At 36.5% G+C, this 22,450-nt stretch overlaps 1 protein-coding gene across 1 annotated transcript in view; it reads right to left on the reverse strand.

Moving 5' to 3' along the window:
* LOC107020304 (mediator of RNA polymerase II transcription subunit 23) overlaps positions 1–20,127 on the reverse strand; it is a 49,615-nt gene extending 29,488 nt beyond the window's left edge. Inside the window, exons 1-7 of the mRNA XM_015220606.2 lie at positions 19,917–20,127; positions 19,803–19,846; positions 19,476–19,575; positions 18,415–19,395; positions 13,703–13,937; positions 9,706–9,923; positions 8,989–9,196 (exon numbers count right to left, since the gene is read on the reverse strand). Of these exons, the coding sequence (XP_015076092.1) occupies positions 8,989–9,196; positions 9,706–9,923; positions 13,703–13,937; positions 18,415–19,395; positions 19,476–19,575; positions 19,803–19,846; positions 19,917–20,057 (1,927 nt within the window). The 5' untranslated portion in view covers positions 20,058–20,127. The remainder of the gene's footprint in view (positions 1–8,988; positions 9,197–9,705; positions 9,924–13,702; positions 13,938–18,414; positions 19,396–19,475; positions 19,576–19,802; positions 19,847–19,916) is intronic.
* Positions 20,128–22,450: the final 2,323 nt, after the last annotated feature.

The raw sequence follows: 22,450 nt of genomic DNA on the forward strand, positions 1-22,450 counted from the left end.
CCCCCCCCCCCCCTCAATAAATTTATTTTATTTTTTGGTAAATTGTTGTGCATAACATTTCTATTTTCATTGTTTTAGTGGCTTCGGTGAAGTTAGTTACAAACCATGAAAATTCTAATGACTGATAGAGAGGAAATGAAGACCTTACTAAAAACAGAAGCAGACAATAGAGGGGAGGCAATAGATATACTGATGGTCAACACCTTATTTGTGAAATCATAAAAAAAATCACAAAATGAAGGAATTTGCTTTAAATTTGTACATTGTTTAACGTGTCGGTTAAAGGGTGAAGGCACCATAATTTTAGAGATCCAAAATTATCCTAATGTTGTATATATTAAATTAATATTTTTATCATCAGCATGAATAAATTGTTTAGACAATTATGTTATCTAATGGATATCTATATGTTAACCTCCTCAAATGTGATATTTGAAATTGTTACAAAAAGATATGTTAACAGCTACAACATGTAAATATAATTTAAGGATGTAAAAATTGTTTACATTGGCAGTTAACTACTTAACTTAAACACATATATATTAGGTGAAATGGTATAATGAACTCAACCTATTAAACCCCTCTGACCGTTGACCAAGCTTATGTGGCAACTTAATTATTTAATTGGAGCAAATGCGTGATTTCATGCACAAAAAGAGAGTAATGTAAAATTTTAGACCAAAAATAATTAAAAGAAAAATAGAATCAAAAGACCAAAAAAAAAATGGAAAATTAATTCACTTATTTCCTCTTTTCCCCACCCCACCCCTCCCCTCCCTATTTTTTTTCTTTCTACCATCACCCACACCATTCTTCCGCACTAACCCAAACTCCCATTTCTCACTTTCTCCCCTTCCCCACCGCTCTCCAGTTTCTTCTTCTCTTTTGTTTTTTTTTACTTTCTTTTCTCCCCAAATTGCAATTGAAATTGTGCTATAGTTTGTGAGGTGACAGATCTGATCATTTTGGTAGGCAAAAAGTAACTGTTATATGCCTTTGAGAAATCAGATGGAGTATGTTGTGCAAATTGTGTACAAAAATTATGATTTATTAAGGTATTTTAGTGATGATTTGTTGGCATTAATGTGGAACAAGTGGTAAAGAAAATACGGCCGGAAGTTATGAATGATGAAAATATAGAAAAGAAAGGTGTTTTTATGTTTTAGGGAAGTGGTGATAATGGTGAAGATGGAAGGTTGTGGTGATGAAGGGTGAATGAGGGAGGAATGGAATGTAAAAGAAGAAAAAATTGTATTCTAAAAAGAATAAAAAATAAGTGATATGTCATTTAAAATCTAATGTGGATGATGTGTCATTTAAAATCTGACGTGGATAACGAAGTGTAATTTTTGTTGAGCGTTTGAAGTTTACACAAACCCAAGGGGGTTTAAAATGCTAAGTTTCATTGAGTTTAGGATTTTGTTAGCACATGGTCAACTAGAAGGGTCCAGATACAAACTCATACCATTTCGCCTATATATTAATTTGTTTTTTAAAAAAAAATAGTGTTTTAATGAAAAATGTACAGATTTTCATAGTAAAAAAGAAATCATTGAGCATAAATTGTGAAACAAAACAGTCTTTTCTGGAATCCCTAAATCATACATGAAAAAAATATTTCCTTGCCTTGTTTACTGATGCAACCAACATCACCAATGGGTCGACATTATTTTCATTTTCTTTTACCATTCTCTTTGAATAACATGTAATTTCTCTTTTAATCTTTGATATTTCCTGACCTTTTTCCAAATAACAGAAACAACTATATAAAGTAAGAGATACCAAAGTAAATTGCCAACTAACTTCTAAAAAAGACAAAGCAAAAGAGTGATTTTATGCAGGCCTTACCACTACTTATCCGACGTAGAGAGATTTTTTGAAAGACCCTTAGCTCAAGCAAAATCAAAGCAATAATTCAACGAGAAAATGTACGTGGGCAAAACATGACAACTAACAGCAAAGCAATGTGGAGCAATATATGCAAGGAACTGTAACAAGAAGAAGGTATGATCACCTAAACATAATAAATCGCAGATTCATTTATTTTTAATAGCATATCCAATTCCACCCAGCCCAATTCAGTAGAAAATTGGATTCTTCAAGATAAAGAAACACAGTTCTGCCCAAAGACAATGCAAGGAGCAGAAAAGAATACTAAGGAGATAACAGCTGATTCAAGTGGTATTTTGGGTGACGTGGCTATGCTAAATATGGGAGAATCAGAGGCGCAAGTTCCAATAGGGGAAGTGATGATTGGGAGGGAGGAAAAAGAGGCATGCAATATTGAAGACCAAAGAATATCAACCTCTAAAAGCAGAGCTACTATGTACGCAACAGCAACTTTTAATCACAGAAAAAAAGAGAAGTTTCTGCTTGGGTGAAACAGAATTTGATCAAACTGGGAAAATTGTTGGGGGCTGATTTCCAAGGTCATGAAGAGGAAGCCATGCAACTGTTACTACAGGTTGACAGGGCCATACACCAAAAAGTTGTAGCAGTATGCAAAAAGACAAGGTTCAAAGGTTCTAACGTATTGAAAAGTTTAGTAGCTTTTGCTGTGAAGTTCCAAAGTGGGGGGTGTAGAGATACGGGGAGAAACTTCCTAAATATTTCTTAATGCAATTGAAACTTGTCTCATGGAACTGAGGGGTTTGAATAGTAGTGACAAACGGAGAGTTGTCAAGAACATTATGGGGGATTAGAAGAAATAAAGAAATATATCAGAGTTTGAATTTCAAAAATGCTCCCAGGCACATTCCCCAAGAATATGACCTAACCTATCTTCCATTCCCTTTCCCTCTCCGGTGATCTCTGATCACCGGAATCAGCTCCTCTCGTCCTCCTTCTCTTCTTTATCTCTCCCTCCTCTTTCTTTTGATACCCACTTCTCCATTTATTTTCATCCCTCTTCTCTATCTTCTGTTTCCTCTCTCTTCTGAAACCATTTTCACCATTGACCTGATGGAAGAAGACACCATTTATTTTGCTGTGGGCGCCAAGTCTTTCAATGTCTCAAGAATTTCAGGTACACAGGGGGACTTGTACAAATGGACCGAAAGGAATAGGAGGTGCGCCACTAGAACCCAGTTTACCAAGAGAACAATATGGTTGATACAAAGGCTGAAAGAAGCTTCTTTAGTAAAAGGGAACTCGGTCAGAAGGTGGAAGAGGCGAGAAGTTTTCTCTGAAACTTATTGTGCAAGGAATTTCAATGTCTGGACGATACATCGGCATCATTAACTTGAAAGGCAGAAGAAGATCAGTGTTGGTAATCCCTGAAATAACCTTTAACTCAGGCTGGATGCTCATTGCAGCAAAGGTGAAAAGATTTATTATTTTCCACAAGAATGAGAAAGTTCCAGTGGAACCTAGATTGACTGACAAGAACATCCCTTACGCTCATGCCGTTCGAAGTAGTAAATGGTCCAACAGTGGGGGTAAGTTCGTTCAATGCAGAAGTTACATAGGGGGGAGTTGTAATACCTCAAAAATGACTTAGGTGAAGCTAGAGCCTAACATGGTTTTCATGAGTTTTTAAGGTTCTAAATTGGTCTATAATGTGGTAATGAGGCAGTGTCTAAAGAGTTAGGTGCATTGGAAGTCAAACGTCAAGGGATGACTAAGACGTTCGACGACAAAGTCACATATGTGCCTCATGTGTGGTTATGTGCCTATATGTTTGTTTCATGAGCTTATGAGGTCCTTATATGAGTTATTGTAGCTTTTATAGGCAGTTTGTTAAGTTTCATAAAGTTTGAAAGTCAAACATCCATGACGTTAGAAAGGTTTGCCTTGAAACAACCTTGTGTGTCTTGGCATGTTTCGTCTTGTTTTACGTGTTCGTTTTGGATGAAATTCATGTCTTGGCATGTTCATTTTGGATGAAATTCGGGTGGAAGTCCCCAAGGACCAACCAAGGGCCCTTGAGGAAGGACCCTTTCTTTGAGCCAAGGTTGTCTATACCAGGCCCCAAATGACTGAGGCAAACGACGGCTCGTGGGACAGTCGATGCCCGTCGATGGGTGTCGTGGGTCAAGACTTAGCCTAGGGAGCTCAAGCTCCACCAAACAACGAGAGGACAGGATGGTCCGTTTGTGGACAAATGGTCCATCGACTGCCCAGTCGTCGATGGTGCTGTCAACTGCACAGCTTCACTGTAATGTCTAGGGGTGAAGTTGTAAATTCACCCCACGTCCAAATAAGAGAAAGGGCGGTTACTTAGGGGTAGAGGTCTTTCTTGAAGAGGCTTTGCACCTGAAATAGGACTAATGCAGATCCAAAAGAATGGTCTGGGCTTTCGAAAAGATGAAGATGCAAGGGGTAAAGAGACAGTCTTTTGAACAACCAAGCTGACATAAGGATTCTAGCTCGCGCCCACTTAGAGCAGATGGAGATTCTCGGACGGGGAAAAGCGGCACTCGACATCTATTAAACAAGACCAAGAAGGCGAGATGTTAGTGGAAAAGAATAGGGTTCAATTCTAAACACGTTTATAAGCCTTTAACACTTAGGAGAATTCATTCTTCAAAATCAAAACTCAAAACCTCTAAAGAGCTCTCTAGAACTCCATTGAAGCTTGAAGGGAGATTCAAGCTTGAAGGTTAATTTCTCCACCAATTTCTCTCAAATTTCGGGGATTAGCTTCAATAAGGTATGGTTTTTGATCCTTGAAACTATATTCATCAAGGAGCCAATCTTCAAAGTGATTTTCAAAGAGGTCTTAAAGGATGAGTTTTCTAAATTGAAATATATCCAACAGTTCTTGCATTAAAGGTTTTAAAGCATTAAATATTGATTGAATTGTTATTAATTTGATGATTTAACTCAAACCTATGAACCCATGTAATTGATGAACCCTAGTTTTTTACTACTATATGGGTTAAGTGATAGTGACTTAATACTTATGAATTCTAGTGTAGTTTTCTATGGGCTATTGAATGATGTAATAGTTGTATTCAATTGATGCCTAATTGTTCTTAGATTGATAAATCTATATTGAATTGACCTAGATTCATTGAGCATTATAGTTTATGTATTGGATTGACGTTATGGCCATGGGTAAGGGCCTTGTGGTATTGAATTGGATGATTTAGACATGGATTGAAGTGGAGAGAATGGATTGATGGTACGCTGCCCTAATTCTCTTTATTTCATGTTAATTAGACTTAAATTATGTTGTGATTGATATGGTCCACTTATGGTGGCGGTGCTATGTCCCTTACTTGCAATTGATGTGGCCTTGTCGGTGTTACTTTATGGATTATGATGACCATGGCCTTGTCAGCAACTACTTGAAGTATTATGATGACTTGTGTACTTGATTTATGTGGAGTATGAGCATATCTATCTACAGGTGATTAAGTGAAAGTATGAGTTCTTATATTGTTGTTAGGTGATCATGTTAGACAATGACTATGTCTTATGTGTGTAGTCTTAGAGTTGATGCATGATCATTGCTAATTGACTATATGAGTTTATGATGGTTATATTGATCATGATATAGTAATGTATAGGATGACATAAGGATGATAAGGGTCATTCCTAAGTGCTTCAAAGAATGATATGCTAATATGTAATAAAGTAAAGTATGTTGTGTCTTGTTTTGGTAGACTTGTGTCCCTTACTTGATACGTGTATGAATGATATGTGAATATGAGATGCCTTGACTAGGTAAGCTTAGTGCACCCTTGGCATGTATGAATGAATGATATATGAGACCTTAAAAGATGTTAAGAAGGTCATGGACGTGGAACCTTAAACCTAGTGGTAAGGTTATGTTATGAACTTGGAGTTGAGATTCGTAATGGTATCCTTCTTGTAATGAATGATGGACTTAGGGTTGATTGGCTAGAACGGCATCATATCATCCTTAGGAAAGTCATGATGAGCTATCCTCCTCACCATTTAAAGGTAGCCCTAGTGGACCTCTTTGGTAGGGTGAATGTGATTGGGTTATGAACTAGATATGGAACCTCTTCATGTGATCCTTTAATGTCAATTACTCTACGAGAACAAAGGCTAGCACCGAGTGATTATGTTATGGGAAGTAGCTCCACTTGAGAAGGAGACTAGAATACAATGTAGCTTTACTTGAGAATAAGACTAGAGTACATAAAAGCCCTTCATATTCCTTAACCATGTGCCTACATAAGATGTGTCCTAGTTCTACCCTTAGCAAGTAGAACACCCTCATCGGAGTAGGTTAGAACTCCGGCTTCCATGTTTAGCTATCATGGTCTATGTCGGGGGATACCTACTAGCATTAGGGAAGTTTTATGAAGTTTAGGTGGTGGTATAGGACGTTATCTAGACATTGCACAATAGGCTTTGAAGATGTTAGTGAGAGTTCTTCTCCAAGACCATTACTTGAATGTCCTTGTGTGATGAATGAGTCTTAAATGAACTAATGAATGTAATGACTTAAAAGTTAAGAAAGCATGTTAAAATGAATAAATACTTATCTAGAGTAGTTAAGCTGTGAAGAAGGCATAGGAATGGTCACTTAGGTAATCTTGAAGAGGTCAATCATGGTCGTTATCTTCTTGATTTACTTAAGTAAGTCTTTTGATAACCTTTGGGAGGAGAATGTCATATTATATGTATGTTGTTGTATTAAGGGTGAATGATTCTATCTTAGGTAGTCTATAGGATCTCTTAAGAGTGTGAGAGGGATTGTATGGGTGACCGCTTCACAACTCACTCAAGTGAACTTTAGAATCACCTTTGGTAGGAGGATCTCATGTTCATGTGGTTGATGTATTGTAAGTGTGTGTATCTCATTAGAGGTGGTCTTAAGAATCACTTAGGTGTGCCTAGAGAAGGTGGGCGGTCTCTCTTTGTCTTACTTAAGTGAGTCTTAGGATAGCTTCTAGTGAGGGAATTGCATGCTATAAAGTGTCTATTAATAAAGCTAAGAAACTTCACTGTAACAGTGAAGTATATCACTGTAAGTTTTTTCTAAAAATGTGCTAAATTGATAATGTGATTTCTTATGTATTTCTAAGGTGTTAAATGTTGTTCTTATGATTATATTACGATATTTAAGTCAAAAAGAAACATATTTCCAATAAATGTCCGTTTTCATGATTTTATGCATTATATCATACTCAGTACATGTGTTTGTACTAATTCCATGCTTTTATCTATCGCTAAAGTGATTCAAAGGTTAAGGTGCTTTTGAGAGCTAAGCTTGGATTAGAAGATCGTTCAAGCAAGTTGAACTATGTCCTCATTTGACTCGAGGGCATAGATGTCTTTTATTTCTCTTAGCGAAGTACTGTAATAGACTTAGTAGTACTTATGTCTATTGTGTATGGGTCGTGTCCCAAAGTATTCTTGTGTCTAAGCTAGCGTTTGGCCATAGATTCCAAATATTCTTGGCAAATATTATTTGGGTGAAAATTTGGGTGAAATTCTACCATGTGTTTGGCCATAGTATTTGGGAAATATATTTCACTTTTTTAGAAAAATATAATTTATACCCATAAGTTGTAAAAATATCAAAACTAACCATAAGTTTGTATTACAAGTCAATTGAATCTTTGTTACAATAATAACAAATAGTGTTCATGACACTATAGCAATGTGGTAATTTTGAGTGAGTGCAACAAGCATCATTTCATACATCATGAAGTGGACCAAACACATGACTTTGTTATCTTGAACCGATTATTCATCATTTTCATCAATAATCATATTATCATTTTACATTCACAGAATATTTCATCACTACATTGGAATTAATGTAAAAAAATTATGTAATACAACATAAGCAACAACTATAGAGGGTGTTTTCGTAAAAGATAAAAGTTTGGGGTAAACTTTCAATTTTTAAAAGATCTTAAACAATGAAATTTGGCCCAAATACTAGAAAAAACTAGTATTTGGGAATTTGGGATATTTGCCAAAATATTTGCCAAATAATGGCAAAGTGTATGGACAAACACTATTTGCCAAGTTTTAGACTCATTATAGGGATAGGTAAGTATTATTAGAGCCCCTTATGTCAATATCGTTTCCATTAGAACCTATGTACTATTCTACAAAAATAGAAACAATTACCATTATCAAAAAAGATAAACAACAGACTATACCAAATACCAAAAGCCAAAAGACTACATGAAAAAGCTAATGATACAACCGACACGAAACTCTATACTACCACCAAACCAAATGCATGAATAGGCTATTAATAGGACAACTCTTAACTACCGACTAACCTCCGTACCCTACTGTCTAAGGTCATGTCTTTGATAAGCTGAAGATGTGTCATATGTAGTTGAATCACCTCCCCAATAATTCCTCTGCCCTACCTCTGCCTCTCCTCGACCCACTATATTCAATCTCTCACACCTCCTCATTGGGCCATCTACACATACCTTCTTCCAATGCACAAACCATCATTGTCTATGTTCCCTCATCTAGTCCACACGAAGGTCATTCCCAGTTTCTCCTGGATATCCTCATTCCTAATCATATCGCTCCTAATATGCCCACAGATCCATTTCAACATCCTTATTTCCGCCATTTGCATTTTTTGCACCTAGGAGTTCGTAATTGGCCAACACTCTGCCCCATAAGAAAGCAAGTCTAACAGCACTCTATTAAACTTACACAAAAGTTTTTTTAAAAAAAAGATGGAGAGAAAAGGATTGGAACTTTAATACAATCCCAAAAAGAAGCCTGAAGCCCTTAATAACTTCTCAACAAATAAGAAAAATCCAAAATTAGAAAATTTGGAATGTTTCAAGAGAGATTAAGAGGATTATATATTAGAAATTGGAAAAGAATTACTAGAAGAGACCTATTAAAGTTATTTTTTCATAACTTAGCATATAAAAAATTAGAAAAATAGAATTCAAATGAAATTATATATGTTAAGTGTTCTTTTCTCATTTTTCTACAAAAACCTTAAAGCTTCTCATTGAAGTATTGTTTGAGGCAACACATATTTGTTGAGCCACCCATGCAATTTAATGAAATGAGTACCTTTGTTAACTTGTCTCCACCATTCATCAATTTGCTTTCCCTTTTGTAGCTGCTCGTTATTCAGGTATTCTCTTGTTGCTGTATTTAGTGTCCAAATGCGCAAGTTCTGACAACTGCTAATGAAATCAAGTAGGATACTTTGAGGATTATTGGGATCAGAGCTTTTCTCCTCTTTATGGAACGAAAGAATTTTTCTAGTCGTCTCCACCTAACAGCAAATTGTGAAAATCATAAAAACATACAACGATAGGCTATAACACCAAAAACATAATTTAATAACTTATATTCTCATGAACAACTGGAAAAGAAAATAAGAAACAAAAATTATACAAGAAGATTGATATACAAAGCTTTAAACATGGAGACGAAACTGCAATGACGCATTTCTGGTTCAGCACCTGGATGGGGGATTTTCTTCTAAAATAATAGGAAACCTCAACCCCCACCCCCACCTCAACCCCCCACCCCTTCCAAGGAGCCATCAATGGCTTTTCCCACTTGCCCCTTGATGACTCGAACCTTCCAACGGTGGAGGCCGCTTTCTCCTCCACCATATTTTCCCAGAAATTCTTGAAATCGGAGACAGATAAATATGAAAGCAATGCAATTAACCAGCACCTAAAACATCAAGGTCATTACCAAAACAATTATATTAAAGTTCAATCAGTTTGTATCTTCCTTAGATGTAAAAAAGTAGTTAGATCCAAGATGGAAAACCTTTCTTGAGTCTGTATTTAGAGCATTCATCACTAGTTCAACCCGAATAATTTGTGCAAGTAACCATGTAACATGGTTTGTCCTAAGTATTTGTTGATCACCCTCTTGAAGTCGAAATACTAATTTGTCCACGAACTCCACAAAATCAATGCATCCACTTTTCATGAGAAAAAAGAATATATCTGAGAATATAAGCCACTCCTGCCAGCAATTGATTTCTGCAGAAAGTAAGGAGAGTACATTAAAACTATCAAACTATGCCAATCATATAGGGGGGGAGAAACTTACTAGGAAATAGAGCAACTCATTAATATCAACAATATACTAATTAATGTATATAAGTCGTATAGGAAGTTTTAGAGTCAAAACGTCAAGGAACGTCCATGACGTCCGGAGACTAGTGCAAAAGGTGTTAGTGTGACTTAGCCTATTTCACGGGGTTTTAGGAGTCGGAATTTGATGAAATTTGGTGAAAGGTGTCTAACACATATTAGAGTAGGTTTAGGGTCGAAACGTCCGGGTACAACTCCCCAAGGACCACCCTAGTGGAGGACCCTTGCATTTGACCCAAACCTGCCAAATGAGGCAATGCAGGCAGTAGCTACCTTTGCTTGCCATTGACGGGGGCGTAGGTGAAACAACAGGGCATCGATGCCTCCGTCGACGGACACTTAGCCATTTTCCAAAAATGGCCAAAATGCATAGTCTCTGTCACAAACTATGGATGGGCAGGACGATTGGGGGGCATGGGCGTCGACTGACCTACGGACCGTAGGTCGGGGGTCTCGTAGGTCAGTTCTGTAATTTCGCTGGTGAATTTTAATTGGTTCATTTAATTAGTAATTAGTTAGGGGTTTAATTAGGGGTTAAGGGGTAGTTAATTAAGTTAGATAAGTCACTATATAAACTACCCTAAGCCTAAACCCAAAATTAACACCTCCAATTCCTAAACACAAATTGCTCTTCCTTCTCTCTACTTTCTCTCTCCCAAGGAAGACTCCATAGAAGACCAAGGTCTAAGGGTTCTAGGGCATCAAGAAGATCACTTTTCTCTATCGATCTCAAGTAATATCAAGGTATGGGAACTCTTCACCTTTGGGATCTCTTTCCCCAAAGGGTTCTTCCAAAATTGGTTTTCAAAAAAGACAATTTCATATGGGTTTCTTCCCAATTCGAATTTGTTCTTCTAAATTGTATTGTATATGTTTTCCTTTGGTTATTATGATTGGATTATGATTATTATTGTGCAATTATGCTAGTTCTTGATAATTTAACCTAGTATGAGGGATAGATCATGAATTGACCCTAATTCCCTAACCCTAGGTTATGACTAGTGTTGAATTGATTTGTAATGATACAATTGACTTGGTTATTGTGTTAATTACTATTGAATGATGTTATTACACCTGTTATTGGATGAAATAGGTTGGTTGATGGTAAGACCATGGATGATGACTTTGGAAGGAGATTTGGTAAGTCTTTGTGATCTCAAACCTTTACTTTAATTGTGATGGCTTGTACTTGGTGATGAAGTTCAATTGAAGTATATCTTGTGATTAGACTAAGTAGGTGTGGTACGATGATGCAATTAGAATGTCTTGATTATGTGATTGTAAGATTATGCTTAAGATGTAAATATATAAGGTTGGTTATGATTGCCTATGTGCATTATTACGACATAATGATGATAATGTGCAAATCTCACACATGAGGGTCGTATAAAAGGATATTCTCATGCAACTCCTATTGAGCTAATGACTATAACTTTACAAGAAGTAGTCTTCTATGACCTAAACTAAGTTATGATTGTTAAAGAAATACATTTCAAAAGGGACTCTAATTTAGCACCGTGTGAACTAGTAGTGAGGAGTGTCCCTTCCCATGTAGGGAAGGTAGGTTCACTATTGTACTCATGAGATAGGAGACTATAATGCATGGTGCATAAAGAGGGTCCCTAGTACATCTCCTAGTTCATAAACTATGTTGCCCCCACAGGAATACTAGCTAGTGGATCCACCTAGATGCTATGTTCATGAATGGTACCACCTTGGCAAGTAGTCCACCTTCTTTCGGTGTAGGGTTACATGACACTGGATTCCACGTTAGCTCGGTTAAGGAAATATGTTCCCGAAAGTAAAATGAAGTAATAAAGTGAACTCTAACTAGGAGGACTCAAGGGGTTTGACTTAGACTAGGTAGGGGTATGAGACTCTACCTATACATTGCACTAGTTGGCCTTGAGGAAAGTCCTAGAACGATGTTCTTATGTGCTTATGTTCTTATGCTCTTATGAAATGAATGACATGCTTATATTGATTCTTCATGTTAATGGTCTATATTGCTAAATATGATGATGAATAATCATGATGCTATGTTATGTGGACTTAGACATTATTCATGATCCTTTGCTGGTTTGCTTGGTTGAGTGGAGTTATGGGACTTCACTTGATCATTGCACTAGTAGGCTTAGTAAGGGGTTATGGGTAAGGGTTCTACTTATGTTATAATTTTGTGAATTCATGAACATGCTTTGTTGTTATGACATGATGTTAGAGTTGCTTTGGCTATGAATTCAAATATGCTATACACGTGTTAACTTGACTATATTTGATGATGTTGGTCTTAAGTTGAATATACTATTGTCTTAAGGAATATATGATTATTGTCTTATATGTGTTCTTGGTTGTGCATAGGTTTTTTAAAGTAACTTGGCATGGTTTTGAACAGATGTCCCCTTTAGCATGATTTCTAAGTTGTGTGTGCATATGTTTTCATACTTAGTACAAGTGATGTACTAACCCCTATTTCTCCCTTTTTACCAAACATTTTAGGTTCCGGTCGTTGAAGGGTTCGTGGCTAATTTGCAAGAAGGCTTGGATCATTTCTCCAAGTCTGGGTATGTCCTCAAGATCCAAGGATGGTACCTTTTCTCATTCTACCTATGTGACTTGCTATAGTCTAATGAATTCGTTTCACTCTTATTTTTCACGACATTGTTGTAAGCCCTGAGTGGCCATTATACATTTCTGTAAGGGCTATGCCCAAATTGTTTCTATTCCGACTTAGATGGTTTTATATGGGACATCTCTATTAGACTCTATATTGTGTATATTGTATATGTGTCATAAAAACAGAAGCCTATGTAAGCTTCCTATGCGAGGAGTCTATGTAAACTCCCTATGTATATATTATGTGTAAGCAAGAGGTCTATGTAAAACTCATGAAGTAGATGTAGAAGAAAAATTTTAATTTTCCGCAATTTTTAACCTATGATATGTAATGACGAATGCTAAGAGGCTAGTCTTAGTCCTCTTCGAGGACGCCGACGCCGGTTACATCTAGGGGGTGCTCCCCGGATGTGACAGTTCAAGATACCATGTACTCCTCTAATACATCCTGGTTTCACCCACGTGATCCCCTTCAGGCTAGTGAAAATTCTCCATAGTTGTTCTGTCCATTTACAATGTAACAAGAGATGGTTGACTGTCTCAGCTTGCTCCCCACACAGATAACACTTAGAGGCCAACTGATAACCTCTCTTGTTCAGGTTCTCATGTGTTAGTGCCAAGTAAAGCAGTTCACTTTGTTAGGCACCTTTGGCTTCCGTATCATCTTCCATGGATAATCTTTCTCCTGTCCCCCTGTCCTGTTGATGGCCTTGCGAGCAAACTTGACTGAGAAGTCACCTTTGTTGTCCTCCTGCCATAATGACACATCATTTTCCTCGGCATCGGAATTTTCCTTTATGTCGTGCCCTTGGATGGAGCTTTCTGAATTATCTGAGAAAACATTAATTTTTTATTTTCTATCAGATTATTCACGCGGCAGTGAAGATTGAGTTTCAGTCTCAATGCCAAAGCACTATGCTGGAGATACAGTACCCGACTACTAATATTAATAATAACATTAAAAGAAAGAAAAGGGGAAATCTGAGAAATGTACAAATTGGCAACTCGTATCACAATCTCAAGCAAAGTTTGAAGTATGAGAATATTGCCTGAATTCGTCAACTTCAATAATTCAACAATTCTTTCAATAACTGCCTCGCAAACCATTTCCGATGTAAACACAGCACCCGGAGTTGGAGCCTGGGCATGAACCCTGTGACAGGGAGCCACAAGAAGCACACGTCTCCACCAGTCTGGTGATGGAGTGTTCCGAAGTGCATGCTTTAAACAACGCAAAGCTCGCTCCCAATCCAGGCTTCCTTTTTGAATGGAAGCTGCAAGATCCTATTTTCCAAATAAATGCAAGTACTTTTAAACAACAAAAATATTATTTAACCATAAAACAAAGGAATTATAGATAACAACTGGTCCATGTAAGATAAATAAAGTCCTCAACTGGTCCATGTAAGATAAATAAAGTTCTCGCCTGTATACTGTATGTCCCATATACATATACATTAGCAGAAGGGAATAGAGAAGACTGATATGGGCATCATATGCTGTAGCTTTTTTTTATTTAAGATCATTAGCTATAGCCTACAGTAATTTTATGCAGATTGAACCTGCCTTTGGGCCCAAGTTACATACTTCATCTCTTGGTCAAACACCTCGTGTGAAGCACTTCTGAACTGAGATAAGCAGCGCAGCATCCATGAATGTTCCTCAAATATGAACAATAAGGCTCTGCTCAGTAGATAACGAATATTAACTGGATTTCTGGGTAACACCTACAACCCCCATCCTAAAGATAATGATGAATATACGTCATTGCAAGGACTTGAATGGGTGACAATAACTTTAGCATAAAGGCTATTTGGATGCAGCCTATACTCCTTATTACCTTAAGCTACGAATAATCTGACTCCAAAACCACACCCAATAGAGACGAAAGACACTAAGATATTCATTCCGATATGCCTAAGCATGTAGGAAAAGTTAACTGGTACATGTGCTTCTAGGAAGTAGCAGGTTCCTGATGGACTAGTCAAAATGTGTGCAGCCTGACCTATGCACCACTGGCAGTTGGGGCAGAGGCGCAGAGCTACAGTTCTAGTTACTCGTTCGGCAAAATCCAGTAGCTTTGGCCTAAACCCTGTATTTGTATTAAAAGTCTACTAAATATGTATAAATAATTTAACAAGAACCCAATAAGTGCGTGCATACACGATTCCGGTGCAAAGTCTTCTTCAATGTTGACTATGGGCAAAGTTGATTATTGTGCAGTTGCATTAATTTCGCAATTCTTTTGTGCACTGTAGAACTCTCAGATTAAGAAAGCTGTTTACTACACGAGCTTTTGCAGTAGTCTTTTCACATTTATTTGCTTTTGTTATTTTTTAGAACATAATTATTAATCTCCTCTTATTAGAAGGTTATTCAGTCCCTATTCATTTTTATTAATATAATAAATGCCTAAATCTAAATAGACATCGAATATTAAGATCAGAGCCCGTTTGGATTGGCTTAAAAAAGTAGCTTTTAAGTCAAATTTAAATGACTTTTAAGCCAAAAATAAAAAGTTGTAGTAATTGTGGTTGGCGGTGATGATTATAAACAATGGCCAATGGTAGTGGCGTTATGTTGGTTGATGTTGCTGGTGGTTTTGGATGATGATGATGGCTGTGGTTGGTGGATGATGGGTGGTGATAGTTGATAAATATGGGCATTGATGGTAGTTGATTATGGTAAACGGCAGCGGTAGTTGTTGTTAGGTCAAAGAGGATGGAGTAGTGAAATGTCTACTTTGCAGAAATCCTTGAACGAATAGCATCTTATTGATATGAAGACTTTGTTATAGGTCTCAATAATTCATATCTGCTCAGACTAAAAATGCTTGTAAAAAAAGAAAAACAATACTCAATGATTCAGATCCGAAAAATCCAGACCTAGAAAACAAACACACCTAAAGACAAAATCTGAATGATTCAGATACATACATGCATTAAGTGAAAACAAATGAGAGTTTAGACCATCGTATGACATGGCAGATTGTGCTAAGAAGAAGGAAAAGGAGAAGAAGCAATGGTTTGGCTTGATGTTTCTCCTCTTCGGGCTAAAATTTAATAATTTGGAAAAATTGGCTAGTTTTTAAATAGCGCCTATAAAAGTGGATACCTGGTGTCATTTCTACATTAAAAAGCACCCAAATTGACATGTGGAGATGCTCAACATTGGTTCATGTGCATGCAAACTAACTGGTAGAGGTCTCTATTGGTTCCAAAATTTTATCATAGAAGTTGTTTTGTATGGCTTAAATTTTGTTCCACTGCCATTACATTTTCATGCTGGTCCAAAATTTCACTAAGGGGTTCAAAAAAAATATAGCGCCTAGAATTTGAAATTGGAACGTCAAGGTGAGTTTTGAACTCACTAAATCACAAAGTCAACGTCTAGTCTTGTGTTTAAGACATCAAAATCTATATATCTACACTAAAAATTTTAAAAAGACCTTACATGTACCGTATAACTTTATGCCAAGGGGATTTGGCTGAACACCCTCACCCCCTCCTAGATCCGTGTTATCACTCCTTAGTTATCCAATTGTTGCAGCAGTAATTCTTTTTAGTAGTGCAGTTATTTTCCTGTAATAGTGCAGTTTTTCATTACAGCTAAGTTAGGAAGTCATGTCCTAGTTTCTAGGGGTAGTTATTTTACAAGTAATGCAGTTAAACTATTTGTGTCTCAGGATATGAAAGGCTGAAAAGTAATTTCAGTTTTTGAATACTTTAACTCAAGATTTGCAGGTTCTCTCTTAACGAACCAGCGGTAAAAAAATAAACTTCAGATTTTATCTTCCAGCGTCCCATAACTAGATCCATAACAGGGGCCATAACTTGGTAATGGAATTCAACATCAACGGGCACAATTGGTGAACTTATTAACAACTTGGTATTAGAATTCAACATCAACGGGCACAATTGGTGAACTTATTTCAAGAAGAACGTGCAACCAATATAGCGAGACAGGAAGTAATAAATGCACGCTTAGATGCACTCACAAAATATCTAGCGAATTCGAAGGTTGATTCTGAATCAACTAAACATACCAGTCAGAATTGAGGTTGGAAGGTAAAAGTGGAGCGGCAGAAGGGTCAAATCAGATGCAGGAGGAAATTCCATCATTCTTAGGTATACAAAGTTGGATTTTCCACGGTTTACTAGCCAAGGGGACCCTTTGGGATGGCTGAACAGATGTGACCACTTCTTTCGCCACCAATAGACTCCAAATGAAGAAAAAGTTGGAGTTGCTTCTTTGCATTTTGTAGCTATGTTAGTTCATTACAATTTTTGTGAAGTCCTTACTCTTCTCTTTAGGTGTAATCTGTAACAACATTCTCTTCATGCTGCTTATTTTACATCAACTATAATTCTTATTTTACCGATTAAATGAAAAAAATTGGTCATGTTAAGTTTCATCCCCAAAAAAACACTTAAAAACTTGAAGCTGGTGTCAATGTTCGTGAAAAAAAAATTATCAAAAACATGGGAACATAAATTAAGGCATCCATGAGCTGAAGATAGGATGATTAGATCGTCTCTGTTTGCTCAGGGCCACCATTTATCAGGTTTAATAGGAGTATGACCTAGATGGTAAGGTTCAGATTTAATAAATTCAAGAAAATAATCACAGGAAGTCCTAAAGAGAACCACTGGACTAGGAAACAACAGACTCCCCACAATCAACTTAAGAGAACTAGATAAGGAAGACTCTACCCAATCAACTAAAGAATCAGAAATGGCCAGAGCATGAGAAGAATTTATCTTTCTCACCCATAGCCAACCACATAAAAAGGCATTAGACATAGGCTTTAATCACCATAGAACGGATCAGATACTCCAGCCTAAACTCCACAAAGTACCATCAAAATCATTTCTATAATCCAAAATACCACAATCAAAACCAAGACTATCCCTTTACCCAACGTACATTCAATTTTAGGACATCAGAGCCCTTTGAACTCAAGATTTAAAAATTGTAAGCAAATCGTTTAAACATCATAAGCGAAAAATCAAACTTAAAGTAATAGCTGCCCCAATCCATTGGTTTAGGCAAAACCACCGGAATGCTATAATTGAATGTGTTATGAGCGACAACACAAATACATTTAGAATCAGAATCCGGCAACATTTTCTACATTTAGTATAACTAGCATAAACTCCCTTAACATACTACTAGTCACTAGAATTCATATCATAATCTTCGAAACTGCCCAACTTTTACTGGCAATTGCCATTAGAATCAGTAGTAATTGATTGAAAATCTATTAAATTTTCCACGCTTCTGCATTTCTCCACAACAGTTCCTTTATTTTTTATCTTTTTATTTTCGATAAGTAACAGGTCCATGACTAATTTAACCAAACTTTGGCATTGATAAATGTATTAAGTCAGTGTTTTTAATAAGCTTCAGCAATATAGCACGGCAGTGATGTTCTAGATCTTTCTTTTTTTGGGATAAGTATCATACTAGACCAAAATGGGCATTATTCTTCCTAGACTAACAGGCATTTTTCTTCCTAGACTAAAGTGGGGCACAAAGTATAGTTGTACTTAGATTTGTATCATACATAAAACATATATTGTTGTTGATGTCAAGGAGACCAAGAGGACTGCCAAAATTTGATGCTAAAATGTTCTTTCAGTCCGGAAGATGTCTCACCTGCTCCTTTTTTCTCAAACAAACCGATTCCTATTTACACATTTTATCAGTATGCTTGTACATGATATTTTAACATGGTTCTAATAATATCACATATACATACCTCTCCATGCAATGGTTCCCCAAGCACACTAGAATATGTAATTGGTGAATATCTCATGTTAGCAACTGCTTCACCAGACGAATTTGCAGAGGCTTGAGGAAGAAGTCGAGGGGTCCCAAATGTAGGGCAGTGAAGGTGCTGATCCAACATTTGCATATGCATAGCCATCATATCTCGCCTCCGATGGATCTCCAAAATAAGAGTGAACAGAGCTTCATCATCTGGTATATTTTCTAAAAACTGCAACCCACTCCGGAGAAGTTCATAAAACGGTATACGGCATTTATCATTCTCAACCAGCAACCAAATAACATCTAAACAACTGTGTAGCCACTTAATTAGGGCCTTATCTGGTTTCCAATATTTCATACTGTTTAATTCATCAACACCATGTAACTTTTGGTCCCAATTAATCAACCAATTCAACATATGGTGGAGAACTTCGGCATGTGTTACTGGCTTAAGATTAGAATCTAGACCAGTTAAAATAATTTTGCAACATAACTGACGCAGACTGCTTGTAGCATTATCATTTGACAACAAATTCACTTTTGCAATAGACTGTTGGCTAGTACCATTAACATCAGAAGACTTCATGGGAGACAAAGCAGCAGAAGATGAGGGTTCAGCTGCTGAATGAAGAGGGGACCCAATACCATGGACAGCGGGCAAAGGAGATGCAGGATTTGATGAGTGAAAAATGGAGGTAGACGCTACTGTGGTGGAAGAAGGGAGCAATCCAGATGTTAAATTAGCAGAAGAGACAGCAGCAGATGGTAGATTAGCCTGTCTAGAGGATATCTCAGTTGATGAAACGGAGGAAAGAAGAGAAGGCAAGAAAGAATCCCAGTTTATGAATCCTATACTAGACAAACTACATATGGCAAATTGAATAAATTCTGCACGAGGTGCGTGACTACTGCAATGAATAACGAGGGAAATAAGAACAGACTCTACCACTGCACTTAGCTGTTCCTTGTCCTGGAATAACATGTCAGCATGCGTCATTACACAGAAGATAAACAAAACCAAAGATGTAACATTTCCAAGTGAAAACTTACAGTAAATTGGCTCTGCAGCTGTCCAAAATCTAAGAGAAATTGCTCATTTCGTGGAGGAAGCTCTCTGTTAATAGCAGTTACTCTCTTCTGTGTCTTGTTCCTGTATATCTCTAACGAATCATAAGACTTTTCTTCTTCTTTTTTTATTCTTTGGGTCAGTGCAATGAAACATAAGACTTTAGGCATCATAAAGCACAAGTTTGAAATGAAAGGAGAACTGAAGCATGCAAAAACTGAATGTAGATAGCTGATAAGAATTATGCGTCGAAATCAATTGCTGATAAATTTCAATTTCAGTAATTATTAATAAAAGAAGAGTAGACTTACGGTGGTTCTCTGATAGAATCATCTAATTTTTGTCCAGAATTTTTCTGCCAAAGAGAAAAAAATAATATAAATTGATATTTACAGAAGAAGGGGTTTGAAATTAAAATTGATTACCAGTCCTAAGTATAAATTGAAGAGATCAAGGATGGCAGGTCGAGAGGGATGAAACTGGTGGTGGGACCGAGACCTCAACTGGTGTGTGTTGTTATGCTCCATTTCTCCGCTGCTTGGAGTGGAAACGGGAACTCGCAGCATACTTTTCTTCTTTTCCCCTTCCGATTTAGACTTAGACTAGACAGTCCAAAATTAACTGCAAATAAAAAAGACCAAGGAATATATGCTCCACGAGTCTCCCCTGAAAATTATATCTTTTTTATCACATTTGTCAAATTTATTTCAAGTAAATTTCGATCAAAATTAATAATTTTAAAATTTTTATAAAATATAAAAAAACACTTCATTTTTTAACTTTTATAATTCAATTCAACCATTTTTAAAAAATAAAAATCTTTCTTCTTCTTCTTCTTCTTTCAACTTTCTCTCTTTTTTATTCTTCTTCTTCCTTAGAAATCCAACTATCAAAACAAATATTCTCTCCATTATCTTCCTCCTCATCTCTGGTCCTGAATCTCTCCTCTTACTAAACTGAACTCGTGTTCGACTTAAAATGGATAAGTCATTATTTTAAAAAAAATTACAATTTTCGAACAATACTAAGTTTTTTGTTAGATTAATGAACAGTAAATCGTTCTATAGATGTGAAAATTGAATAATGATGTAATGGTACCTATTATTTATTATTTTTGAAAGAAATTCAACAAACCCAAAAAAAACTTAATTTTGAGGAAATGTATATGTATTGTTAATATTCGGTGAAAAGTCTTTCTTTGTTACTTTTGTTAGTCTTTTTGTGACCATTTTGTTGATATAATTTTAGAAATATAGTCTTGTTAAGTTGTTCAACATATATTTCATTTGTTGAGGGATGTATCCTATGTTGCCACATGTTATGATATATTGGTGCATATTCCAAAGAGTTGTCATATGTTGGAACATCTCACCTATGCGTTAGGGCAACAAAATGGTGATATGTGGCAACAAAACATTCATCTGTGGCAATACAAGATCCATTTGTGGCAACAGTAGGTACATTTGTGGCAACAGTGTTACAACACTCAAAATGAAATAGGACTAACTAGAACCTATCATGTGTTCTCTAAGTTAATAAGGTGTGAAAATGATGAATAATAGCTTTAGGAGTCTTTTAAACAGTTTGGAAGTCGAACTTCAAACCTTTAATTCTTTCAAGTCAGTCAAAGTCATCCGGTAAGGAGGAATTGAAATGGGTTTCGTATCCAGCAACAAATCTATGCCGAAATCTATTTCCCGTTAATGAGGAATTGCGGGCAAATCATCGGGAAGGTCTTTCGGAAATTCCTTCACTACGGGTACCGACTCTAAAGGAGGAGCTTCAGACCCAAGGTCTTTGGCCCTCACAATATGGTAGAGACATCCGTTATAATCATCTTACAAGCTTTTAGACTCTAAATGATTTGACCTCTAGGGATTGAGTTTCCCCCCCTTCCATTCTAAAATGTGTTCATTAGGCAATTGGAATTTAACTACCCTTTTTTTACAATCAATAGAAGCAAAACAAGCATTTAACCAATCCATCCCCAATATGACATGAAAGTCCAACATATCAAGTTCTACCAAATCGACCAATGTAACTCTATTGGACAATAATATGGACAACACCTAAAGACTCTTCTAGCAACAATGGAGTCACCCACCCGGGTAGTAACCGAAAAAGGTTCAATTAAGACATCGGGTAGCACATCAAACTTCATGGTGACTAAAGGAGTTACAAAAGATAAAGTGTCACCGAGATCTACTAATGCATAAACATTAATGGAAAATACTTGTAACATACCGGTGACAATATTGTGAGAATCCTATTGATCACCACTAGAGCGGAGCGCATAGAAGCGGTTCTTCTTAGGAGCACCGGAATTTGGACCGCTTGTTTGTGCTTGGTTATTCTCATTACCTAGATCCTTGGCCACGGGACAATCTCTAACCTTATGTTCATTCTTTCCACAACCAAAACAAACATGTCACATCCGGGTTTACCCCCTATACATAACCGGCGGCGGCGTCCTCTTTGAGGACTAAGACTAGCCTCTTAGCTTACATCATTACATTCATAGGTCAAATGTAGTGAAAAATTTAAAACTTTTCATTACTGCTACTTGGAGGTTTACATAGACCTCTACATATACATAGTATATATATATATCGAGTATACAAAGACCATTCGTATAGAAAGATTACTTAGTCTTCTACTTTTATTGCACGTAGATATATAGAAAATATAACATAGTCATAATAGTTGTCTCATCTTATAACCATGTAATAAGAGTATATCAAATTGGGTCTAGACCATACATCAATTCAATAAGACCACATATAGGTCATACAATAGTACTCATTTGAAAGGAAAGAAACATAAGAGTCTTATGTAACACCTTGAAAATCCAAGACGTGTCGTAAAGCCTAACATAGGTGTCATGTGGTCTACGTACTATTTTTTAGTCCATTTTAATTAATATAGGTTATTTAGGAATTTTAAGAACCAAAACGTCCAA

The sequence above is a fragment of the Solanum pennellii genome, chromosome 5 (genome assembly GCF_001406875.1).
Source record: "Solanum pennellii chromosome 5, SPENNV200".
NCBI classification, from domain to species: domain Eukaryota; kingdom Viridiplantae; phylum Streptophyta; class Magnoliopsida; order Solanales; family Solanaceae; genus Solanum; species Solanum pennellii.